Source organism: Panthera pardus, unplaced genomic scaffold (assembly GCF_024362965.1).
Source record: "Panthera pardus isolate Hobbes unplaced genomic scaffold, ASM2436296v1 HiC_scaffold_12, whole genome shotgun sequence".
In the NCBI taxonomy this organism is placed as follows: domain Eukaryota; kingdom Metazoa; phylum Chordata; class Mammalia; order Carnivora; family Felidae; genus Panthera; species Panthera pardus.
Window position 1 is genome coordinate 43,808,549 of NW_026526677.1, and position 23,014 is coordinate 43,831,562.

Sequence of the window (23,014 nt, forward strand, 5' to 3'; positions counted from 1 at the left end):
TTATATGCCCTAAGTCTCCATTTCCTCCTTTGTAAATACATCTTTGTCAGATTATTCTAAGTACCAGAGATGATGGGTGTAAAGAATCGAATGCTGAGGCACCTGGGTGGCTTAGTCAGTTAAGCATCTGACTATTGGTTTTGGCTTCGGGCATGATCTCATGGTTTTGTGAGTTCGAGCCCTATATCCAGCTCTGTGCTGACAGTGCGGAGTCAGCTTGGGATTTTCTCTCTCTCCCTCCCTCTCTCTGCCCCTCCTCCCCCCTCAAAATAAATAAATAAACTTAAAAAAAAAGAATCTAATGCAAAATAGGTGGTTAATCAGGTACCAAATGGCTGGAAGAATACAAAGTTTTCTGTGGTTGGGACTATGTCACTCTATACCTTGAAGACTGGACTTTGAGAAATTGCACAAAGAATGGAAATCTGCTGCTAGATGTTGGCTCTGGTATAGGAAAGTGGAACGGACTCCGTGAGGCCAAAATGGAACGTGGACTAAAGCAGTGTGTACAAAGGGCTGACAATAAACTCAAAACTCAGAATGGGGCAGGAGAGAAGTTAGATCAGGTCTAGTAAACAATGTTACAGAAATTTCTTACATTACTCCTCCCTCCCCACTTGCAGGAATTACCAGTGATGATGATAATAATAATAATAATAATAATATCTAACTATGTTGCTATTCTAAGCTCTTTCCTAAATTAACTAATCTATCTCTAACCACAATTCCATGATTCGGGTAATGCTATTGTTAGCATCTTACAGATGAAGGCATTAAAGCATGAAGAAATTAAGAAGCTTGTCCAGGATTAAACAAGGAACAGAGCAGCCTGGCTCCAGAATCCAAGCCCATAGCCACTTTGATATAAGAAGCGTATGCTATCCCGTTCTTATCAGAATTCCCACCGACAGAGCATCACAGGAAGCCACTATTAATTGTCAGAATTAATACATGAAACAGTATCTAATTTCCATCTTTGGCCCAGAGATTCCTGGCTTATAGTTTTGCTCTGGTGAAGTGCATTGATGGAAGCACTTCACCATATAGACCCCCGATGTCTTCAGGCCTTATATTATTTGTAGCTTTTTTAAATATATTTACATTAACTAATAGTCATTAGTTATAACAGTTCTAATAATAACTAATTATATTAGTTATAATCATAGTAGTAACTAACATCAACTCATAGTAAAGGATAAGAGGCACTCCTGGAGAACTTTGGCCTTACCTCAGTCATGGGCCCTACCCCACCCTGTCACCCGTATGAGTTTATGTCTCTGGTTCTCATAGTGGATGTGCACTTCTCAAAGGCTCATAGCGACAGTTCCCTGTTCTTCAGGGGGTTTTTTCTTTTGTTTGTTTTTGTCCCTGGGCCTCTCACAGGTTCTATCCCATCCATATAACACAATAATCATTTTAAATGCATCACTTTAAAAAGCAATAATAGCTAGCATTTTGTTCTATACCTTCAATGTGCTGAGCCCCATACTAGATGCATCCTATATTTTTTTTTCTAACTCTTACAACAACCCCGTGTGCTGGCATTATTCTCATTTTATGGATATGGTGCCAGGATATGAAATAATAGTCCTAGATTAAATAGCAAGTGACTCGGCAAGGATTTATACCTAGATCTAGATGGCCCATATACCTGCATTCTGTCCTATGACATCAAGAAGAGGTGCTAGATAAACATTTATGAAATGAATAAATTTGGTCACCTGCTTCATTATACACATGCTTCTCAGCTGCGTTCTATGGTTGCCTTTTAACGAACCTGGTCAAGACTGCAGTGGATGGAGTGACCCAGGTGATATTTACAGTTACTACTCTGCATCCTGGGAGGGAAGACTGGGTTAGAAACTTGTGTCTGGCATCTAAGATTAGAGACTGAGAAGGACTCAGGGCCTTGGGAGTGTGAGCCAGTCCTCCCCCAGCCCCCAGTCAGGCTGGGCTGGGAAGAATCCTCTCCACTGCCCCATGCCTATTGGATTCATGCTGGCCTTGGCTTTGGTGAAACCAAAGCTCCACCTCTGTTGTTACCACTTTTTGCCTACTGATCACTATGCCGTTTTCACCATCTGATTCTCTCCCACACTGGAGCACAGAAAAGGGATTTCAGTCTGAATGCTGGAAATACATACGTTTTCAATTGCTTAGGTACACAAAAGAGACCCAAGTAGAACTTGGTAAATTTTTGCATCCAGCGATTATAATCAAGTATAGACAATGTTATCAAAGGGAGAGAGCATGAGTTTTTGAGTCAGACAAAACTGGGTTCCTATCCTGGATTTCCTGCTTGCTAGTCATGAAACGGGTGGCAAAATATTGAACTTCTTTAAGACAAAGTGTCTCATCTGTAGAATGGGCATAATAGTACCTGTTAAAAATAAAATCCAAGGATGCGTGTAAAGTGTCAAGCATTTTAATAAATCTTATTTCTTTTCCTTCATCTTGTCTCCTAAACAGAAAGAATCTGAGAACTAACATTCATTCAAAAATATAAAAATAGGAGTCAAACTTGCTTGAAAATCTAATTTTAACTCAAATCATACAACTCTTTCTTAGATTGGGAGACTATGGGGTGGAAGAGATAAAAATTTAGTTACTTGTGTCTTGATCAATATTTCTTTTCAGGAGGAAAAAAAGTAATTTCAATATTATCTACAGAAGTAGGTTTTAACATTCATACCACAAGGGACTTCTTTTCACTAATTTTCAAAGATAATCCCACTTTTAGATAAAAATCTCCCTGTCAAACCACAGTTTCAAGTAATAATTCACTTTCTTGTCTTTGTTAAGCAACAACAAAATCAAATGACTACTAGAGCTTTTAATTGGCATGTATCCCCCATGACCCAAGTGAAGGTGCTGGGTGTTAGTTCTTTGAATCGCCTCTTCTTGGTTCTTGGACCTCTGTTTATACCTTTACTGACTCCCACAAGGATCCATAGAAACCAGTGGGATTGGAATTTGATTCGGGAGAGATGTTCAGGCAGTGAACTTCCATCTACAGCTCAGGGGACCAAAATTGGACAAGATTTCCTTTCCTGTTACACAGAGCAATTGCTGGGTCTGGTCCTCGAAACAAAAAGGACTCTGTTTTGTATGGTTACCACATGGCCCCTTCGTCTCTCGTTGGAATTTGACAAGCAAATTGGCATTTGTGTTGCTGAGACTGTCGTAGAATAGTGATTGTTAATTATACCCTAGATGTCCTGCCTCATTCTGTCATGGATGCATTATGCTAAATGTGTACAGTGAGCAAAAGATCTTAAATTTGATTTCAAGTTGCATATCCAGAATGCTACCAGACCCGCCCCAGGGCAGAGAGCTCTGGAATCAGCCTGTGAGGAGCTGTGTTCCAGAATTCCTGGTTCTTAGACCAGGAAGTATTCAAAAGGTCCAGCAGGTGTCAGTAAGAATTCTTTGATTGTCTCCAAGTCGAGTACGAACACAGCAAATTACCTCACCCCCTGCCCTGAAGAGCTGTCTCCAGACGGGGCATTGTGTGAGCTGTAACTACTTCAGAGACAGCATTTTCCATAAGGATCTACTCCTCTAATTGGTAAAATTCTGACCTTTCATCTCAACCCCAAAGCAGGATGAATGAAGCAGTCTCAATTATAAAAAGCCTTCAAGGGACGAGCACGTGAATAGGTGGTTGCTTCTAAAAATAAATCTAGTCTGTGTCGGCTCTGGTTTCCCCTGTGTTGCCCGCCTGGATTGCTTCTCAGCAACTTCAATCTCTTACCCTGCGGGCTTAATGCCGCTAAAGTCGGGACCAGGCATTAAGTTTACTGCGGCTTTAGAATCAGCAACCAGGGACAACATGCCATGATTGCTGTAAGTATGCTGATACACTCCTCTAAACATCTTTTTGATTAGTTTTGGGATACTTTGCGTATTAAGAAAAGTATAGAGGGGCGCCCGGGTGGCTCAGTCGGTTAAGTGTCCGACTTCAGCTCAGGTCATGATCTCGTGGTCCGTGAGTTCGAGTCCCTAGTCGGGCTCTGTGCTGACAGCTCAGAGCCTGGAGCCTGTTTCGTATTCTCTCTCCCTCTCTCTGTGCCCCTCCCCTGTTCACACACACTCTCTCTGTCTCCCTCAAAATAAATAAACATTAAAAAAAAGTGTACAGAATAATAAACAAGCACCCACCTGTTCACTACCCAGATTTAACACTTAGTAAGATTTTACCATAAATACTGCAGGTCTCTTATTTTATTATGAATGAACTAAAGGTCTCATATATTCCTCCTCAACCCCATTCCCTTCCCTTCCTTCCCAGGACAAGCATTATCTCACAGTTCATGTGTATTCTTCCCACCTATATCGATTGCCAGGGGGAGGGGGGGTGCCATTTTAAAATGCCACAGATTGGTTAGCCTAAATGACAAAAAGTTATTGCTTCCCATTTCTGGAGTCTCGACATCAGAGACCAAGATGTCGACAGAGCCACGCTCCCTCTGAAGGCACAAGGGAAGGATTTGTTCCAGGCCTCGCTTCTAGCTTCTGAAGGTATAACTCCAGACTCATGTGGTGTTTGCCCCAGGTGCCTGTCTCTGTGTCCAAATTTCTAAGATCACCAGTCATAATAAATAAGGGGCCCACCCTACTCCAGTATGACCTCATCCTAACCAATTACGTCTACAATGACTCCATTTCCAAATAAGGTCATGTTGCAATACTAGGGTTAGGATTTCAACATACGAATTTGGAGGGTGGGGGGGGGGGTGCAAAATTTAACTCATAACACTATCCATGAATTAATATTTAAACTATAATTTTTTCCACAGACATTTCTAGTATTTTGTGTACATCAACGTTTATATAAATGACATCGTAGGTATCTTGTATAACTTGTTTTAATCCAACAGTATGTTTTTAAGATGCATCAACATGGCAAATTTGAGGTACTTTGTTTATGGTACTTCCCTGTATGAATGTACCACTATCCTCTCTATACTAACATTTAAAATATCTACAAGGCTCCGGGCGCTTGGGTGGCTCAGTGGGTTGGGAGTCTGACTTTTGATTTAGGCTCAGGCCATGATCTCACAGTCATAGGATCAAACCTCACATGGGGCTCCACGCTGACCTGAGGCCTGCTTGGGATTGTCTCCCTCTCTCTTTGCCCCTCCACTGCTTGAGCTCTCTTTCTCAAAATAAATAAATAATCATTTAAAAATATATATCTACAAGGTTCAAAATGTCATCTGATTAGTAAGTAATAACAGATACATGAGTCTTGGGCTTGAACTACATGAGCTCTCTGGTTCAAGTCCTTGCCAAGATTATGTGGATCTTGAATTGCATTTTGTGATCCTGCAATTTCACGATGTCAGGCCTGATATGTTGGGGAATATCACTAAGCAACAAAGGAGAGAGGGAAGATATTTTAATTGATGAATAAGTATTTAAGACCTGAGTTTGGTTGGAGAGAGTCCTGGGGTGACAGCTGGGGGTCCCCAGCCCACGGGACATGCCTGTAGGAGGAAGGCAGAGAGACTGAAGATGAGCTCTGTGTCCCAGGTCCTGACTCTTCTGAACTGGTCTTTGGGGCAGGAGATTGACCCCACCGCCCTTCGATCAACAGTTATGGTGAGCATCCAACCCTACAAAAGGGAGTTAAATAGTAATGTGAAATCTGCAGAAAAGCTCCCAAGTCTCTTACAAGTGAGCAGTCCTGAGCCTCACCTACTTCTCTGGGGTCTCCCTTGCCAAGGGTTTTAGCCATGACTCACTTGAGATTTAGCAAAGTGAAGGAAGCCTTGATCCTAAAGGTAGAAGATACAGCACAGCTGAGGGGCGTGTGTGTGGCCAACCATGGGCAGGAGAGGGAGGCCAACCAGCACATGGACGTACTCCACAAGGCCATCAAACTCAGGTGCCAGGAGGTAGACAAGGACATGGCCATCCTGGCCAAGTTCTTAGAGAAAGTGCAAATGTCCACTGGTCATTTGACTGAGAGCTGCCAGCATGGATGGAGTCATAGGAACCTTCCTGAGGAGCAATTTCAGAGAAAGAGATGTTGACTGCCTTCACCCAGGACCATTTTCTTCCTGTTTGGTGACATATCATCTGACATTCGTGAGCATCTTCTGCTTTTGTGTACCTCCACCTTTATCACTGTCTGAAGGACCTGGATAAGAGAGCTCCATGTCACTCCCAAATACTGGATCCCTTGAGTAAAATGCTGGAAAATCAGATCGGACTTGTCTTCTGGAGGTGAGTAATGAGGTTGAATGTGAAAGACCTCCACTTTCCTTGCCTGCTATATGGGCCTTTAAAATGTCTTGTTCAAAGCTAGAAATTCTCTCTAAAGACCTCCATGAGGAAAGTGCCAACCAGGTACAAGGCAATGAATGACCCCAGATGAGTCAAATGAACCACCCTTGGTCATAACCAACCATCTAAATGGAACTCTCCAGACGAACTTTTAACTTTAGAAGTACTTTAAACGCATAGGTAAGTTATTGCTACATTTTAATATGCAGACTAAAGAACAAATTTTTCAAAGACCATTGAAAATTAGCCTCCCCCTCCCCGACCTTGCACCTCAAGGGACTGGTCGATTTAGCAGAAAGCACAGCACAGCTGGGGGGCAGTGGGGGCAGCCAAGATGGAGCTGAAAAACAGCCCTGAAAGCTTTTCCTCTCCCGGCCTTCCATGAGGGCAGAAGCCAGAGGAGTCTCACTCACAAGTAGTCACTCCTACATCCCCGCTGTCAAAGTGGTCACCATGGCCTGCACCAAAATGAGAGATGACTGAAAGGTTGACGGTGGGACACAGCTGCAGTGGGGCTGATTCAGTCTCAGAGTGGGGAAGAGAGTGGCCATGGACTTTAAAGAAAACGCCATGTAAATGACAAGAGTCATTTTTTTATGTGATCCAAAATTTGAAAATATGCAAATAGCCCTTTATGGATTTTTCTATGGATTTCTATTTGGACTCCATGGTTTCTTTTGAGGGTCTTAAGTCTGAAACAATTTCCCTCTCTCTCTCTCTCTCTCTCTCACACACACACACACACACACACACACCTCTCTAATTTCTGCTTTCATCAGTCATGTGTAGCCTCAAATGCTATAGAGAAATTACATATAAAAATCACAGGGAAGGAGACTGTAAGACTGCAGACATAAATAGGATCTCTACAAAGGGACCATCAGAAATCTCTAACAAAAAGGAATTTTAAAACAATTGTTTTCAAAGGTTGTCATTGCTTTAAAAATGGAATTGATAACACAGAGTGTCTACTTTGATTTGTCTTTGATGCTTTATTCTGAAACTAGATGAAGGAGTAGCTGTTTTAGAGGTGTTGGTGGTATTGATCAGGAAATGCCCAGGATTTCTATTTTGATTAAGTTATATTTCACCGTCTCATTCCTATTCTTTCTCCCTGAAATAATCTTCATGTCTATTATTGTAATTTTAACAAATGAATAACTAAGCTCATGCATCTGTGCTTAACAGTTATGTAATTAAAAATGAAAACTATTTTTTTCAAGTAAAGAGAAAGTTCAGAATTTGCCAAAACATTGTATTTATATTTTTAAAATCAAGCTGGTGTTTGAGCTTACGTGTATGTGGATGCAATAAAACACACGTGCCCCAAAGTGGAATGATCATGGCTTGGGTGCCAGATAGTCTTTGCTTAGATCTTGTCTTCTGTTACCAGTTACATGGCATTGGGCAAGATGTAAAGTCTCTCTGAACCTCAGTCCTTATTCATAAAAAGGGATTAATAAAGACTATTTAACAGGGTTGTCTTAGAAATGCAGTGAAGTCATGTATGTTACAGTGCCTGGCACAGAGCAGGTTCTCCAACAAAGGATAGTAGTTGTTATTTCGTGGACCCAAGTCCCAGCTCTTCCATTAATTTGCTTTGTAATTCTAGACCAGTCTTTTTACTCCTAAGTGTAGGATGTAGAGATGGGACTAGATAGTCCCTACATCCTTTGCAGGATTAAAGTTTGTTTCTAACACACTATGGGTTTATACATGAGGCACTATCAAGAGGGACCAGGTAATCCGAATACATGCAAAGGTGGGATCTGGGACTTCAACTGCGGCCACATTTCTTAAACATCTGTCACTAGGCTTTATTCTAAGCCCTTTCCAGGTCTTAACACGTTTAATTCTGACAATTCTGTGATTAAGATGCTATCCTTCTCCCCGCTTACAGATGAGGACACTGAGGCACAGAGAGGTTATGTGCCTTGTCCAAAGTCACACAGTGAGGAAGCAGTAGAACCAGGATTCAAACTGAGATAGGTTGCGGAGCTCGTATTTGTTTTACCTGTTGTGCTTTGCAGCTTTTCTAAGGGCTTTGGCTTATTGACAACCAAAATCACAAGTAATCCCAGCACTTACTCATTTTTACTTTCCTTTCCTGAGCCTGGGGCAGACCCTCATGGTATGTTCACTGGAGGATTATGGTTCTATGAAAGTCCGGAACTGTATCTACCTTCTCGTAGGTGCCTTGTGCTGACTGCCTGCTTTCTTCCTAATAAATGTCTGAAGTCAGACAGGTGTGGTTTCAGTCCCCACATCTGTATTAATTATTCGATTTTGGCAACATTACTTAACCTCTCCAAGCCTCATTTCCACATCTGTAATGGCAAATGCGAATATTAATACCGATAACTAATGTGCGTATGTGAGAATTGGGAGGGTTAATACACGTCATTTACTGCCTGCAGAAAGCACTCACTAAATCGGATCAGCACCAGCTCTGACCTTGGGGCAGACTTCAGGTGGAGCCACTGAGCTATGAAGAAAGTCTCCTTCCCCCCACCCCCCGCCCTTGTTCTGAGTCTCAGAGTGGGATTCCCCGCCCCAGAGGCCCAGAAGCTGTCACAGATGCAGCCAAACACAGTCTGTGCTGCAGGCTGCTGGAGAATCCAGGGGCTTTGAGGGTCTTATCAGCTGAGACTGCGTCCCGCCCTCCTGCCTCCACCCTTTACAGCCTAGAGAGGAAGGTCATGGAGCTCTCCTCGATCACCGGGTTCTAACTGTAAATTCCATCCACAGCCTGATGCCACCCTTTCATCCCGCTTGCAAACGTTCTTTTTCAAAAGTTCTGTCTGTCTGAATAACCTGATTTAAAAACAGACAACAAAAAAACAGACCCTTCGAGCCTTTGGCCTGAGTTTTCTACTTTGTGTCGAGCTTCTTTTTCTTCCTCCTCCTCTTTCGCTTATTAATAAAGTTTCCCTTCTGTGCAACAGCATGCATTTGTGGGTGTTACAAAAGATATTGTTAGAGGTACGGGAATTATTCCGAAGTTGAATATAGCCAGAGGAAAGACATGACTGAGCTGCAGGTCCCCCAAGGCAGAGCGCTCTCGCCCAGAATCTTACGTGGAAGCTTCCATTGTGCCATGAGTCCCAGCGCCTTTGAATAGGCTCTTGGTTCCCTCAGTCTTAGGTCTTCTTCCTATCCTTTCTTCTTCTTCTTCTTTCTTCCTCTTCTTCTTCTTCTTCTTCTTCTTCTTCTTCATTCTTCCTATCCTTTATTATTAAGACTTCATTTGTTTAGCTTAAGGTTCACAGCAAAATGGAGGGGAAGGTACAGAGATTTCCCACATACACCGTGTCCCCACACATAAGCAGCCTCCCCATTGTCAACATCCTCCACCAGAGGGGCACATTTGATAAGGCTACACTGACACACCATCATCACCCAAGGTCCCCAGTTTCCACTGGAGTTCACTCTTGGTGTTTTCCATTCCATGGGTTTGAACAAATGTATAATAACATGTATCCACCATATGGTATCATACAGAGTATCTTCACTGCCCCCAAATCCCCTGCACTCTGCCTGTTCACCACTCTCACCCCAACTCCTGACAACTAGTGATCTTTTTACTGTCCGTGGTTTTGTTTTTGCCAGAATGTCATATAATTGGGATCATACAATATATAACCTTTTTGGATTGGCCTCTTTCACTTAGTAATATGCATTTAAAGTTCCTCCTGGTCTTTTCATGGGTTTACAGCTCATTTCTTTTTAGTGCTGAATAGCATCAATGGTCTGGATACACTAATTTATTGATCAACTTACCTACTGAAGGCCATGTTACTTCCAAGTTTTGGTCATTATGGTAAAGCTGCTACGATCATCCATGTGCAAGTTTTTGTGTGGTCATGGTCTTAACTCCTTTGAGTAAAAACTAAGGTGCATGATTGCTGGATTGTATGGTAAGAGTATGTTTAGTTTTGTAAGAAACTGCCACACTGTCTCGTGAGGTGACTGGTACCATTTGCATTCCCATCAGCAATAAACAAAAGTTCCTGCTCTCCACATCCTCGCCAGAATTGGTGTCAGTGTTCCAGATGTGGGCCATTCTGATAGGCATGTAGTAGTATCTCATTGTCGTAATTTGAATTTCCTTATGACATGATAGAGCATCTTTTAATTTGCTTACTTGTCATCTACACACCTTTTTGCTGAGGCATCTGTTCAGGTCTTCGGCTCATTTTCTAATAAGGCTGTTTATTTTGTTATTGTCAAATTCTAAGAGTTCTTTGTGCATTTTGGAGAATAGACCTTTACCAAATGTGTCTTTCACAGAATTCTCTCCCAGTCTTGGCTTGTCTTCTCATTCTCTTGGCATTGTCTGTCGCAGAAGTTTTTGATTTCAATGAAGTCCAGCTTATCCATTATTTCTCTCGTGGATCATGACTGATGTTGTAACTAAAAAGCCATCATCATCGCACCCAAAGCCATCTCAATTTTCTCCTATATTATCTTCTAAGAGTTTTATACTTTTGTGTTTTACATTTAGCTGTGTGATCCATTTTGAATTCATTTTCGTGAAGGATATAATCTGTGTCTAAATTTCTTTGTTTCTTTTTGCATGTGGCTGTCTGGTTATTCCAGGACCATTTGCTGAAAAGATTATCTTTGTTCCACTTTATTGTCTTTGCTCCTTCGTCAAAGATCAATTGACTATATTTGGGGGGGGGGGGTGTATTTCTAGGCTTTTATTCTGTTCGCATCATCTACTTGTCTATTCTTGTACCAATACCACACTGTCCTGATTGCTGTAGCTTTGCAGAAAGCTTTGAAGTCAGGTAGTGTCAGTCTTCCAATTTTGTTCTTCTTCAGTATCATGTGTTTACCTTTCGTCACTTGTTGATACTTGTACTAATTGTGCGAAAGCCATGGTAGGCAAAATTGTACCTTAGTATGATCAAGGTAGCACCAGGCCATTCTTATACTCATCGTATTCATTACTGCCTCCACTTTCAACTACCAATCTCAACTACCAATTTCACTTAGAAATATCCCTGATGAGGTAGTAAAAAATGGTGAACAGTTAAATACTGACCCTTTAGGAGGTGTCTTCTTTTCATGGTCTGAGTGCTGGCATGAGAATTTCACTTAAGGCACTTCCGCTGCGGGCTGAACTAGGATGGGTGTCAGTTTCAAGAAAAAAGCACTTGTGTGATTGTTTGAATTGCAAAGGGAACTCATTACTTCCCATGGAAGACTATTTTCACTTGAGAGAATAATTGACAGAAAAACTATGGTTACCGAGACTGAAGTATTTGGCAGACATCGTCACAAAAACAAAGTGAGCTTGTTTCCTCAAGGGAAACAACTGACAGTATTTGTTGCCAATGATAAAATTTGAGCTTTCAAGCCGATGAAGACATCAGGAGTGATATTAATAAAATTCGTTAGGGGCGCCTGGGTGGCTCAGTCGGTTAAGCCGCCGACTTCGGCTCAGGTCATGATCTCACGGTCCGTGAGTTCAAGCCCCGCGTCGGGCTCTGTGCTGACAGCTCAGAGCCTGGAGCCTGTTTCAGATTCTGTGTCTCCCTCTCTCTGACCCTCCCCTGTTCATGCTCTGTCTCTCTCTGTCTCAAAAATAAATAAACGTTAAAAAAAAAAATTTTTTTTAAAATAAAAAAAATAAAATTCGTTATCATATGATGAAAGGTGTCAACATTTGGATAATTTGCATAACTCAGTGAGATATATCAAAAATCTTGTTCCTGGGGCATCTGAGTGGCTCAGTTGGTTGAGCAACCGACTTTGGCTCAGGTCATGATCTCACGGTTTGTGAGTTCGAGCCCCACATCGGGCTGTGTGCTGACGATCAGAGCCTGGAGCCCGCTTCGGATTCTGTGTCTCTGTCTCTCTCTGCCCTTCCCCTGCTCAGAGACGCTCTGTCTCTCTGTCTCTCAAAAATAAGTGAACATTAAAAAAAAATGTTTGTAATCGTATTCCTTCTTTTTCCTGAAAGTTGAAGCTTGGTATCAGCACTCAGAAGACCTTGGTCTGACTCCAGGGCCTGCCATTTACTTGCTACTTCAGCTCCATGGTCAACTGTGAAAAATGAGTTTCCTCTGTTTTCTCATCTGTAAGATGGGTACAATACCTACCTCATAGAGTTGCATAATGACTGAATAAATCATATATGGCAATAAATATTAATGTATACTGATAAGGATATATAAAATGATATAAAAAGTGCTTGGCACATGGTAAATATTGTACAAGTGTTTTCTATTACTATGATTATCACCATTTTCTTCATCATCATTTTAGGTAGAAAGCCCCTGATATCACTGTTCTCTAAGAGCATACGATTTCGGACCAAAGGCTCTGGTAATAGATATTTCTGGGTTCAGATCCTGGCACCGCTTACTAGTTAGTGATCTTGGACAGTAATTTAATAATATAGTGACGTCTTACGTGATTCTTATCAGAAATAAGTGAGATAATACATGTGAAATGCTTAGCTCAGGGCATGATACATTAGGTTAACTCATTTAGAATAGTAATATGAGTTCAAGAAATGCTTCTTGAATTGTATAAAATCATATCACAATACGATGATATTAAGCCTCTCAGAAGGATTTACAGATTCTTGTGATACTTTCAAGCAATGAGATGGATAAACCAGTTCTTAAAAACAAAAACAGGGGCGCCTGGGTGGCTCAGTCGGTTGAGCGGCCGACTTCGGCTCAGGTCATGATCTCACGGTCCGTGAGTTCGAGCCCCGCGTCAGGCTCTGTGCTGACATCTCAGAGCCTGGAGCCTGTTTCGGATTCTGTGTCTCCCTCTCTCTGACCCTCCCCCATTCATGCTCTGTCTCTGTCTCAAAAATAAATAAACGTTAAAAAAATTAAAAAAAACAAAAAAACAAAAAGCTCTGAATTATAACATCATCTAATTTCCGTGGTATGAATACTCCCACCATTACCAATTTCGAGCTACCAAAATGAGACCACTGAATGCAGAACTGGGGGCAAATTCTCACAATTGTCGCTTGCAAGCTGGTATGAGCAAGATGCAGCACACTGCTACTTTAAAGTATACTTTTGAAAAGGTATCATTTACTAACGCCTCCTCTGAGGATCCTTTTCACCAGGAAGTTACACAAGAGCAAAAAAGCCTAAGGAAACGGAGTTTCTGGGGACTTTGGAAATCTCTTTGACTTCTCACTAAACCCCTTAGAATTTGACCCATTCGTGCACTTGTGAAAACAATACGACTCTCCATGGAGTTTTAATAGTTGGAAAAGATTTTGTGACATGAAACCATAGGAATTAAGAACTTAAGTCTAAGATGTAATTTAATCTGAAAACACAAGACACATTTCTTATGATTTCATTTAGTATAGAATAAAGCTTTCCTTCTAGTATGTTCTGTCCAACTATGAAATTTATTTAAAATCTTTTAGAAAGGAGCAAGCCAACTTAAAAAGAAAAAAAGCCAAAAGACTGCTGGGCAGTTAACATACGCTGGTTCCAAAGTGGAGGAAAAGTGAGGCAAGGTTACATAGTGAAAATAGAGCAAGCGAGATGAAGGGAAATCACCCATGACAATCTGCCACATTAGTCACTATGCATTTCAACATCTGCAACTGAAAAGTCACAGAAGTCAAAAATAAAAACAAAAAAGACTCCTAGGACCACAGACTGCCTGATGTTACTAGAGTATTTAGCCCTTGTCCATTTCATGTAAAAAATAAATTAAGTATAAATAAAGAGGTGAGGGAGCTGACGGGTACTCAGGTTGATCGCAGGAATGTACTGAGGGGGCATGAGAAGGGGGCCAGATGGCTTTCCTCTCCCACCCTTCCTACACAAAGCTCTCCTCCATGTTGCTGCAGAGTAAGAAAGAGTCCACAAGCCGGGGCTGGACCAGTTGCTGGAAGTCGGAGTCCTGGAGGCCTTCCGGGCAAACTCCAGCCAGTCTACGCAGAGCAGCCTAGAGAGAAACAGAAGAAATGACGCAGGTCAGACCAGGCTCTGCTCAGGTGCATGTATTTCCTTCAACGGTCCTGGGAAGTACAAGTAGCTCATTTATTAGTCAATTTGAGCTAATCGTCACCTTGGTCACCTGACACCTTAGTCATATAGTCCTTTTGGTTACCTGGTCACTACAGTAACCTTATCACTTGGTCATCCGGTGTCATTGGTACGTTGGTCATTATGGTGGATGTCATCTGAAAGCCTTCATGATCTTAATAATGGTCTTGCCACTTTGGTTTTTCAATCACCTTAGGAATCTGGTTATTCCAAAGATCTGCCATTCAAAAAACCTGCTCAACTGACTGACATATTGAAGCTCAAGATTTGTTCGTGCTAGAGACCATAACCACCAGAAGCAGCATTGGAATAACAGCCTTGCTTCCAGGTCCCTAGAGTAGCCTGAGAACAGCAAGGGCTATTTATTTAGCCATAAATTCAGCAAAGTTCTGACAAAGCATCATGGGATGGGGAAGTGGGAGAAGAGAGAGGAAGGAAGGTCATAAAGCTGAAGGAGAAGGAGAGTCTGCCACCAAGATGGAGATGAGTAGGAGGAGTGGGGACAGAATGTACACCATGGCCCAGGCCCCCATACGCTGGGCATTTCACTCCTCCCTGAGCAAACTATCCTGTTTTATGCCCGTGTGACCTTGCTCAGCTCACAGTCCCTCTCCACCCTTCCACTCTTTTCTAGCCAGCAGGTGCATTGATCCTGTGAGGTATGGCCCACTATCACCTCTTCTGTGAAACCTTCCCAGAGTCCTTGAAACAGAGACAGCCCCTCCTTCCTCTGTGCACCCACAGCCCCTGGGCTGACCTCAACCTTCTCACCCGTGGCTGCAACTGGCTTGTAGGTGTTTGTCTCCCACACTAGACTCTGAGCTCCCCAAAGATAGAGACTCTTTTATTTTTCTCTGTATCTATAGCAGGTAGAACAAGGTTTGGCACAGGGCTCAATAAATATTTGTTAAAAAAAAAAAATGAAGGGGCGCCTGGGTGGTTCAGTCGGTTGAGCATCCGACTTAGGCTCAGGTCATGATCCCACAGTTTGTAAGTTCGAGCCCTGCGTCGGGCTCTGTGCTGACAGCTCGAAGCCTGGATCCTGCTTCAGATCTGTGTCTCCCTCTCTCTCTCTGCCCCTAACACACTCACATTCTGTCTCTGTCTCTCTCAAAAGTAAATAAACATTAAAAAAATTAAAAACAAAACAAAATAAGTGCTTTAAAAAACGAATTCTATCACTAGAGCAACCTGAAGCTGGAAGTGTAGCCTGTGCACCTAGCTAGACCTCTTTACCGGTCAGCTGAGGCAGTGTGTACTGAGTGTTCAATGCATATTAATACCTTCCCTCTTCTTATACCTGTACACCACAAGGCGAGAGTGTAAGTTTGGAAACAAAGAGAGGAAAATACCTGGAATGGCAGAAGAGAATGAATGAATGAATGAATGAATAAATGGAATAGCAAGGGAGTATCTACACATAGTATTTCATTTAATCCCTACAGGATACTACTACAAGGTAAGTATCATGATCTTCAGCTTGGAAATAAGGAGACAAAGGCTCAGTGAGGGAAAGGGGCCTTCCCAAGACTGCACGGCAGTCCCACTCCAGGACCCTCATACCCATACACACAGGCAGGATGCTGCAAGCCCAGGACACTGGCTTATTACATTGAGTCCAAGGCAGGCAGAGAGCTCGTTACCTATACCTATTTCTGAGAAACAACCAAGCTGGTGAAAAGAGAGGAAGGCTTAGGTTGGCTGTTGGACAAACAGGTGCTGCCAGGTCTAAGCTGGATCAAGAAAAAGGGACATGTGTCTCTATGCAAGTGAGAAGGGTCTGAAACCTAGTGACAAGAAGTAGACTACAGGAGTCTCTCACTAGTGCGTCCTGCCTCTCCTGGGGTGTGATTGCCCCTAACGACTAAAGAGGCTGAGGGGTGCTTGTGTGGTTCAGTCAGTTAAGCATCCGACTCTTGATTTCAGCTCACGTCATGATCTCACACTTTGTGGGTTTGAGCCCGGCATCAGTTCCAGGCTAACAGCACAAAGCCTGCTTAGGATTCTCTCTCTACCCCTCCCCCACCCCTGCACACACTCTGTCGCTCTCTCTCTCTCTCTCTCTCAAAATAAATAAATAAACTTAAAAAAAAACAAAGAGGCTGAACTCCATAGAACTTTCTGATTCCTCTTCGCTCCAATTAGGAGAAATCACTCCATTAGTATAAAAAAGGCACAAAGATGGAAACAGAAATCTTCAGGAGAGGAGGCTACGAGGCCATTGATGTATTTTACATCATCAGGGGTAAAAATAAAGCAAGAGACAGGAAGGGACAAAGAAAGATGAAATGGGGAGAAAATAGACTCATAAGGAGAGAGAATGAGGTACAAGAAGAAAATAGAGAAAGAGAGACAACAGAGAAATGGAACAAGAAGGAATAGTTAAAACAGAGAGACAGGGGCACCTAGGTGGCTCAGTTGGTTAAGCGTCCAACTTCAGCTCAGGTCATGATCTCATAGTTCATGAGTTCGAGCCCCGCATCCGGCTCTGTGCTGATAGCTCAGAGCCTGGAGCCTGCTTCGGATTCTGTGTCTCCCTCTCTCTCTGCCCCTCCCCACTCATGCTCTGTCTCTCTGTCTTAAAAATAAATAAAACATTTTAAAAAAAATTTTTTTTTTTATTAAATTTTTTTTTCAACGTTTTTTATTTATTTTTGGGACAGAGAGAGACAGAGCATGAACGGGGGAGGGGCAGAGAGAGAGGGAGACACAGAATCGGAAACAGGCTCCAGGCTCCGAGCCATCAGCCCAGAGCCTGACGCGGGGCTCGAACTCACGGGCCGCGAGATCGTGACCTGGCTGAAGTCAGACGCTTAACCGACTGCGCCACCCAGGCGCCCCCAAAAATTTTTAAAATAAATAAATAAATAAAATAAAACAGAGAGACAGAGATGAACTGGTAAAGAAAAGAGATCAAGCATGAGAGGGAGATGGAGAGAGACAGAAATGGTGACAAAGAAAAAGAGAGAGAGCCCAGGGGGTGGGGGGATAATAGGATGGAGGTAGGAGCAGGGGAGGAGCCGGAAAGGGAGGCAGAGGAGGGAGTTGGTGGAGAGGACTAAGGGGATAAAAGAAGGCAGGAAAAGGAAAGAAGGAGAGATAGAAAAGAAACCTGAGAAAGGAGGCAATATCTAGAGGAGAGAAAAGAAAAAAATAAAATGAGAGAGAAGAGGGAAAATAGGAGAAGAGAGAGAGGGGGAGAAGAAAGGAAGGGATGAACTAGAAATAGACCTGAGAAAACACAAAGGCAAATAAACACGCTCATCTTCCCAGGGTTCCCAGGAAGACTGCAGGACAAGAACCCAAACCAACCCTGAGCACCCCCTCCTCAGTGTCCCGGGGCTCAAAGGACCCTTCAGCCTTCTGAAGCCTTTCTTTGCATCTCTGCTTCCCTCAGAGGGTTAACAGCCAGTCATCCCAGGATCTCATTCCCAGACAGTCTGAAAACACCCAAGCATTAAACAAGCCCAGCAGCCCACTGACAGCCGTCTCATTAAGGAAAAATCAATTCTGTTTGCGAAAGGCAATCTGCACTGCCACTTTCCCAGATGTGGGACACGATAATTGAAATGTCCTCCTTCCACCTGAAGAGAGACTTTGAAGCTGAGAAGAAGGCCTTGGGGAGGGCAGGAGAGGTAGCCTCCAACTCCATCTGCCAGGCCAGGCTTCTGGCGGCCCCCATCTCAGCAGCCAGGGGACCACACTCCAATGCGGAGCCCCTTCTGGGAGCCAAACCAAGAACACCCTCCAATTCTGGGGCCCAAGGGTGGGGAGACAAGACTACCAGTCCCTCAGGCAGGCAAAAAACAGTGAACAAACCCAATGTCCTATGGAAATACTAAGACCTGGAAAAGGGCCCCATCCCTAGGAAGGTTCCAGACTAGAGGGAGAGAAATACAAATACCTGCCATGAGCCAAGGTGGCAAGACCAGGGCCATTAGACATGGGGGAGAAACATGACTGAAAACAAGATGGTCTGGCCAAGAAGTCAAGACCTTCAGCATTAGACAGGCCTGTATTTGAATTCCAAGAGCCTCCCCTTATAATACCAGGTATACTGGATAACATAACCTTCTTCCTACTAAAGAAAAAAAAATCTAAGCCAGCAGGTCCAGGTGCATCCTGTCTCTGAGCCATAGATGTCTCCCAGGACACTCCACAGAGGAGAGGGATTTTGGTCCGAGATTGAGGAGGCTGCTGGCAAAGCCATAGAAAGGGCATCTGCTTAGGACGAGGGCCAAGGCACAGTGTCATAGTGGCTCACAGCACTCTGGTCTAGACAAGCTGGACAGGGCCTGTAGGCCCCCAGGGGTATGCTGGAGCCAGACAGTAGGCCATAGATAATGGAGAACCATGGAAGGGCTGATCGTGTTAGTGTCTTGATTGTAATATTAGGATTAGCCCAGCAACCACAAGGAGGGTGGATTAGGGAGGGAGGGGCTCTCTTCAGCATCCAACGACCCATCCTCGGCGAGAAATGTAATCCTTTTTCTACTGGAAAGTCCTTCAAGTGATTGATGATGGTAGCCAAGCCCTTCTGTGTATTTCACTTCAAACTAATAATAAAAATGGAAAAGGAATTGTGACAAGCCCACATATATGAATGGAGCTTTCTGGTTTCCCACCATTGCCTCAGGGCCTTGTAGTGCTGGGCACCTGTGGGCTTCCCGAGTTGTGGAGATAATGGTAGTTGGGGCCAATGATTGGGTTTGCCCGGCATTAACTCTCTCCACTTGACGCACTAAGCCAGACAGAATTCAGAAGGCCTGTGAACTTGGAGGAAAAAATTACATCATTACGCTTATTAACTTCCAACTGAAACTCAGCCTCTCCTTCAGTTGTGAATGCAGCAACCAACCACAAAGTCTCAGCAATTCCTATGACTTGTGGACCAATAAAAATCACAGATCCTTTCATATCCCCATACATTTGTTGGAGGTACCTTCAAATATCATTTATGCTCCTTGCTAGTCAAGGTTACAATACTCTTTAGACCCATTGCTATCTCTTATTTGATGTGTTAATTAAAAGTATGTATATTAATATACCGTATATATAAATACTCTAATAGTTTCCTTCTTAATTCTCTATATTTTGGGTTATGCATTTGAAACATTATTCTTAGAAGGGAAACAGAAGCTTTACCAGATTGCCCAAGGCACAAAAAAGTCAAGGGTGTTCTGCATGTATCAGAATCAAAGCCCCATGAGAGCAGAGATGTTTGTCTTCTTTTTTCCCCCCACAGCCATATCTCCGTGGCTTAGAAGTGTGCATGGCACATAGAACCACTTGGTAAATATTTATTGACTAAGATTTATAACCACTTAGTGACCCACCCAATGTCACACAGCTCATTAATGGCAAAACCAAGACGGATGTGTCTGGCTGTAATGCCCTGCTGTCTCTATGACAATATGATGCTCCCAGAAATGAGAAGAGCTCAGTCTAAAAAATGATGGGGTGAGGAGGGGGTTTTACTGTGAAACAGCTTGAAGGGTCTTCAGATCCATCGCTTCCCCCTTGCATTCTCTGAGGACCAACCAAGAATCTGGCACTCCCTTCTGAAAGTCAAATGGCCTGTTTATACAATGGCTTCCCTGTTCCCTTTGGCTTCCAGCTGGAAGCTGCTCTGCTTTGGGATTCAGTGGAGCCCCAGCAGGGAGGAATATAGAGACTAAGCATGCATTCCCATCTGGTATGGTTTATTCTTTCATGGTGGACCCAAACAGCAAGGAGAAGTTGGGTGGGGACCTCCCAAGATGTCCTTGTTGGGTTCAGGTTGAAGATCCTGGTGAATCACACTTTCTGTTCTGTCCTACCACCTCCAGTCCTACTCCACAAAAGACAGGGGAGCTAGAAAGCTGGAAGAGTGCCAGCAAAGGGGCTCTGTCCAAGAGGAAGGAAGGCTTTCCTCACAATGCCCCTTTGGGAACAGGCAGGAAACATCCATCCCCTAGTTCCCATTCCAGTTCACACCATGGCATTACCAACACCCCCTAGCCTTCTGCCCACCAGCCACTCTGGTATTGATCTGCTGTTAAGACTCCCCAAAAACTCAAAGGTTTATGATTACTAAAAGTATGAGTGGGGGGGTTCCCCACCTCCCCATCTTTCACATATATGACCTCATATAATTTTCTTACCAGTTTTATGAATGAAGCGAAACACCTTTATCACCATTTTAAAGAGGAAAGTTGGGTGCAGAGAAGTCTCATGGCTTACTTAAGCCACCAAGGCATCACCAGTTCTCCTGGCCCTTGGTCTGCAATCCCAAAGCCCAGGGAGGGAGCGGAGGAATACTGAGAACTCACCAGGCAAGCCACAAGCACAGCATCGCTGCTGTTCCTCTCAGAGGGCGATCTGCAGAGCTCGATGAGCCGGGACATACCTGTGAGACGCATGAGAATGTCATGCCCAGGATGGGGACAGGCCTGGCCAGACCTGACCCAGAGGTGCCCCCCTCCCTCACACAGCCCTCTGCACGGGGCGCTATAGAGGCAGGTAGCTCCAGGACCCCACCAGCTCACCAACTGGCTGGGGAAAGGGGGCTGAACCCACCTGGAGGAGCTTGTAGTGGAAACTTTCTGTCCCCTTGAATGTGAATAGTCCCTGGTCAGAGACAGCCGCAGACCCTGAGCTTAGTCAAAGTGCAACAGAACCTAACTTCCTGTGTAAGTACTTCTGATTTTCCAGAACTATATTTAATGTTTCCATTGTTATCAGTGGGACTTCCCAATACCATTTTTTCCCCAGTTGCCTATTTCAGTCGGAAAATACAATGCGGTTTAAATTACAGAAAACTACAGATTGGGGAGGTTAATGGTCCCTAGTCCTTTACAGAGGAAAGGTAAAGAATCGACTTTGTTTTTCAATGTAAATTGTTTTTGATGTAAATTGACAAACTCTGAAAAACAGAAATAAAACGAAAAGCTAACTCAGAAGATATTAATAAAAAGCGTACAGATACATTCTGCAGGTTTATCTTCCACAAATGCTATTTCTGAGCTTTTATTACATGGGTGATGCTGCACTAAATGCCCAATAAATGCATGATCCCCTAATAGTCTCCCAATAGTCTCATGAACTAGGTACTAATATAATTCACTCTGAGGCCCAGAGAGGAGTAAAGTCTCTTTTCCAGGGTCCCACAGTTAGTAGTCGGGAGGCTGGTATCAGAACTCAGGTAACCTGATTATTCCCTCACTCTTTCACTTCTGATGCAGCTGTATCTGAGATTGGTCCAGAGATGATGAGTCCTCCGTGGGACGTGACTCAAACCTGGGCTGGATAAGTCTTTCTGGAGCCAGAACCCAGGGCCACCTCTTGCCGTTTGCCAGGTATATCTACATGATAGGTGACAATGCCATGGATAATCTCGTGCCTCTGCCTGGAGCACCCTTTCTCAACCATCACATTGGAATAATGCCTCAACCTACAGCTGAAGACTCACCTTGCTAAAACATTCTTCGACCCACCCAGATAAATGTGAGCTACCTCCGCTGTGGGCCAAACGTGCCACGGACATCCTTTGAACACTGCTTTATGGCATTCAAGTGCATATTTTTCTTTCCATATCTGCCACCCCACCAGGTCGTAAGCCCCTGTGGGCAGGTCAATGCGATATACCTAGTGCTCGGAACAGAGTCTGGCACAGAGTGGGCACTCTGAGAATATGAGTTGGGTAAATGTGACTAACTGAATGAACACATGGCTTAAAAGTAAATAAACCAAGTAATGAGTGAGTTAATGAATGAACCAAAGGATGAATTAATGAGTGAACAGACTAATCGAAGGGTAAGTCAACAAATGAGGAAGTGAATAACTGAATAAGCGAATGAATGAGAAAAGGAATGAGAGTAAAAGAATAGGGTCCTTGGCAGGAAGTCTGCATGTGAATTGCTTTTTTATCCACTGTTAGCCTCTCTAGGCCCCTCTCCTCTCTAGCTTCAGCCCCACTTACAAGCTAGATGAGGGGCTGCACCCTGGGCCCCCATCACAGCGTTTTCTGGCACCTAGAGAGCGAGGCTCCCCTCAGCCCCGCCTTTGCTCTGAGTCATCTGTCGTCACCATGAAATCTGGAGTGCTCCCATCCCCAAGCCCGCCTCCCCACCACAGCACTTACAGCTCAGCCGCACGGCCTCCCGTGCCACAGCTGGGTCTCGGCTGAGACGGGCCAGGGTCACGGCAGCCTTCTGCTGGACTCGCTCACAAGCCGCCACCTCGGCAGGGGTTCCAGACCTTGGCTTCTCGGACAGCATGCCCATGATAAGCTGGACACCTGGGCAGGAGAAAATGAACAGTTGGTACCTGCCCCAGCAAGGAGCCTCCCCCCCCCCCCACCCCCCGCCCCGTCCCGGGGCCAGCTGCATGGATGGCTGCAAAAGCTTGAGACTTAGGGGGTCTCAACCACAGAAAGGAAGCTGGACAAGGCCACCTCTTTTACTCCTTCTGCCCTGGAAATATCTCTGATTCCATGTACTAAGTCACTATACTTAAAGGGACATCAGGAGGACATCCCTTTTGATTTTTCAAATGCTATTTCTGAGCTTTTATTACATGTGTGATGCTGCACTAAATGCCCAATAAATGCACGATCCCCTAATAGTCTCCCAATAGTCTCATGAACTAGGTACTAATATAATTCACTCTGAGGCCCAGAGAGAAGTGAAGTCTCTTTT

At 43.8% G+C, this 23,014-nt stretch overlaps 1 protein-coding gene across 1 annotated transcript in view; it reads right to left on the minus strand.

Annotated features, from left to right (window-relative positions):
* Positions 1–13,668: 13,668 nt before the first annotated feature.
* Positions 13,669–23,014, minus strand: part of INSC (INSC spindle orientation adaptor protein) — a 128,657-nt gene continuing 119,311 nt past the window's right edge. Inside the window, exons 11-13 of the mRNA XM_019456409.2 lie at positions 22,459–22,614; positions 20,648–20,724; positions 13,669–14,235 (exon numbers count right to left, since the gene is read on the minus strand). Of these exons, the coding sequence (XP_019311954.2) occupies positions 14,107–14,235; positions 20,648–20,724; positions 22,459–22,614 (362 nt within the window). The 3' untranslated portion in view covers positions 13,669–14,106. The remainder of the gene's footprint in view (positions 14,236–20,647; positions 20,725–22,458; positions 22,615–23,014) is intronic.